The 2,299-nt window shown below is 35.6% G+C and overlaps 1 protein-coding gene across 1 annotated transcript; it reads right to left on the bottom strand.

Annotated features, from left to right (window-relative positions):
• Positions 1 to 887: 887 nt before the first annotated feature.
• On the bottom strand, positions 888 to 2,036 carry LOC108720169 (uncharacterized). Its single transcript, XM_018446993.1, has 2 exons — positions 1,236 to 2,036; positions 888 to 1,025 (listed from the first exon to the last, which is right to left on the bottom strand). Exons 1-2 carry the CDS (start codon positions 2,024 to 2,026, stop codon positions 917 to 919), a joined length of 900 nt encoding a protein of 299 aa, XP_018302495.1. The 5' UTR covers positions 2,027 to 2,036; the 3' UTR covers positions 888 to 916.
• Positions 2,037 to 2,299: the final 263 nt, after the last annotated feature.

Below are 2,299 nucleotides of genomic sequence, written 5' to 3'. Positions count from 1 at the left end.
TCTGTTACTGTTTCGCCAATATAACAAAATATGAAAATATTGAAGGTCATAGATGTATATATAATCATCATACAAACTATTGTCGTTGCTGACTCTACTGTGTTCCATCCCTGAAAGTATATCATAATGTTTTATGATAATTTATAATGCAATTTATATATATAATTATTATTAAAAGTACTATTAAACATTAAATGTTGAAAATAATGTTATATATAATAACAAACTGTTGAAAAATAATATAAAGATGCAATGCCACAGTATATCCAGTAGCGACAGTAGACGAAGATTATGGTTCAAAATCGGAGAGAGCATGCAAGAAAAATTTCCGTGTAGCGACGTTACTTGCTGTTCACGTCACAGTCACGGATTCACATTTATAACACTCGTGAGTATCATTTATTCTTGTTTAATATTTAATAAACAACACGAATGTAATAATTCTAATACTGATGATAACAATCTTATCTTACAAGAACAATCAAGTCAATTCAATATATGATATTATTTTCTAATTCTGTTCATAATTGCGTTTCAAGACTGAAAAATGTCGGCTGACAAAGAGAGTATGCAGAATTGGATTTGTATATAAATTCTCACTGAAATATTTACGCATAAAAATTCGCTTTGACTGAAAATAGGATTTTCTCTTACTTGATTAGATTTATTTTTATCAGTCCAATCTCAAATTACAGTTATTAATACTTATCTTCTGAAATTTGATTCTTCTTTACACCAAAGACGGTTATGTGATTCTCAAATTACAACATCGTGCTGTCGCTTGGTTGTATTGTGGCAATTTTTTCTCTGCGATAATTATTTCTTGCATGTGCGTCTTTCATTTTGCCATTTATTTAAGTATGAAAAGTTGTACAGTGTCGATGTGTCTTAATTACACATTCATCTTTTTAATACTTTAGCGTACCGTAATGACATAATATCCGATCATACATAAGTTAAACGTACATCCTAGCAATTCTACAAAACATATTTGATTTAAAAGTGCTTCCATTTGTGTCACGAAGCTGTAAATAACGTAAATTACAATCATATTTTACATATATGGTATAAACTTCTTTTGAAACTAAATTATAATATATTATTGAGAGAAGGAAAAAGAGAGTCAGATGAGACATAGTTTTGGATTGGCTCAAAAATCAAAGGCATGAAAATATAAAATAATTTTTTATTTTTTATACATTAATATCAACATTAAATTTATATCGGTATATTACCTTAATACTCTCAGATGGTGCTCCACAATGATTGCCAATCGATGCTGTACCATATCTTGCTGCTTTCGATGATCGAGCTGATCCAGCCATCTCATCAGTATATTCAACTGGCCACACGCATGCATCGCAAACACCGCTGCGAGACTGCAGGCACCGGCGGTGACGGAATTGACGACGATACTCGAGAGGAGCTGCACTGCAAACGCAATTTCGCCCACTGGGCTCTTCGTAATATCTACGAACTTGCTGTACGTGGGACACGGTAATATATGCACTGACACGCTCACGTTTCCGATATATACAAATGTCGGTATGATGCCCTGCATCACGTTGTGCGAAAACACACCACCGTGCATGAAAATTGCACATAACCCAGCGACAAAACGACCAAATTTGGCATATTTCAGCATCATTTGTCGGTCTCCTATTTCTGTCATCATCCGCCAATCGGTCCTCACGTGCTCCACGCAACGATGTATATCGCGGCTGCGAAACAGCAGTGAGAAATAATTCATGCCGCCCATGCACCAGTGACTTAATGGACCAGCAGCTTTTAATTTTTTCTGCACATCGGTCTCTTCGAACACGATGTTCAGAATACAAGGTATGACCGTATAGGCTATTAACGAGTAGCAGATGATTATCAATATTGTTGAAATCACCTTTTCTCTGACTGTAGTCGAGGATGAACTTGGCCAAGCGCCCACCAGTTTTAGAAACCAACGATTCAATTGAATACTGTAATCACTCACATCCCGTTGTGACATGATGACGGGATCACTGACATTCATGATTGCTCACGGAACGCGCGGATGCTACTGTATCGACTTAAACGCACGTGCATTTGATAGAAAGTAGCGCCTAGCGAGCAACCAGTAATAAGTAATAATAGGATATTTGTGCGTCTCGTCAGTCGATCGATACTCGCGGAGTACGCTGCAGGTGGTGTCTCATAAACGAATTTGCTGTAACATTTATTCGCGAAAATATCAATCTACTGCTTTTCAAATATGAAGCTTATATGTAATTCAGATAGATATGTATTTTTTTATACAAATAGGTAT

This window comes from Mycetomoellerius zeteki, unplaced genomic scaffold, assembly GCF_001594055.1.
Source record: "Mycetomoellerius zeteki isolate Tzet28-1 unplaced genomic scaffold, Tzet1.0 scaffold1955, whole genome shotgun sequence".
NCBI lineage: Eukaryota > Metazoa > Arthropoda > Insecta > Hymenoptera > Formicidae > Mycetomoellerius > Mycetomoellerius zeteki.
Note: the sequence above shows the minus strand (reverse complement) of the source record. Positions and strands in the feature narration are given on the sequence as shown.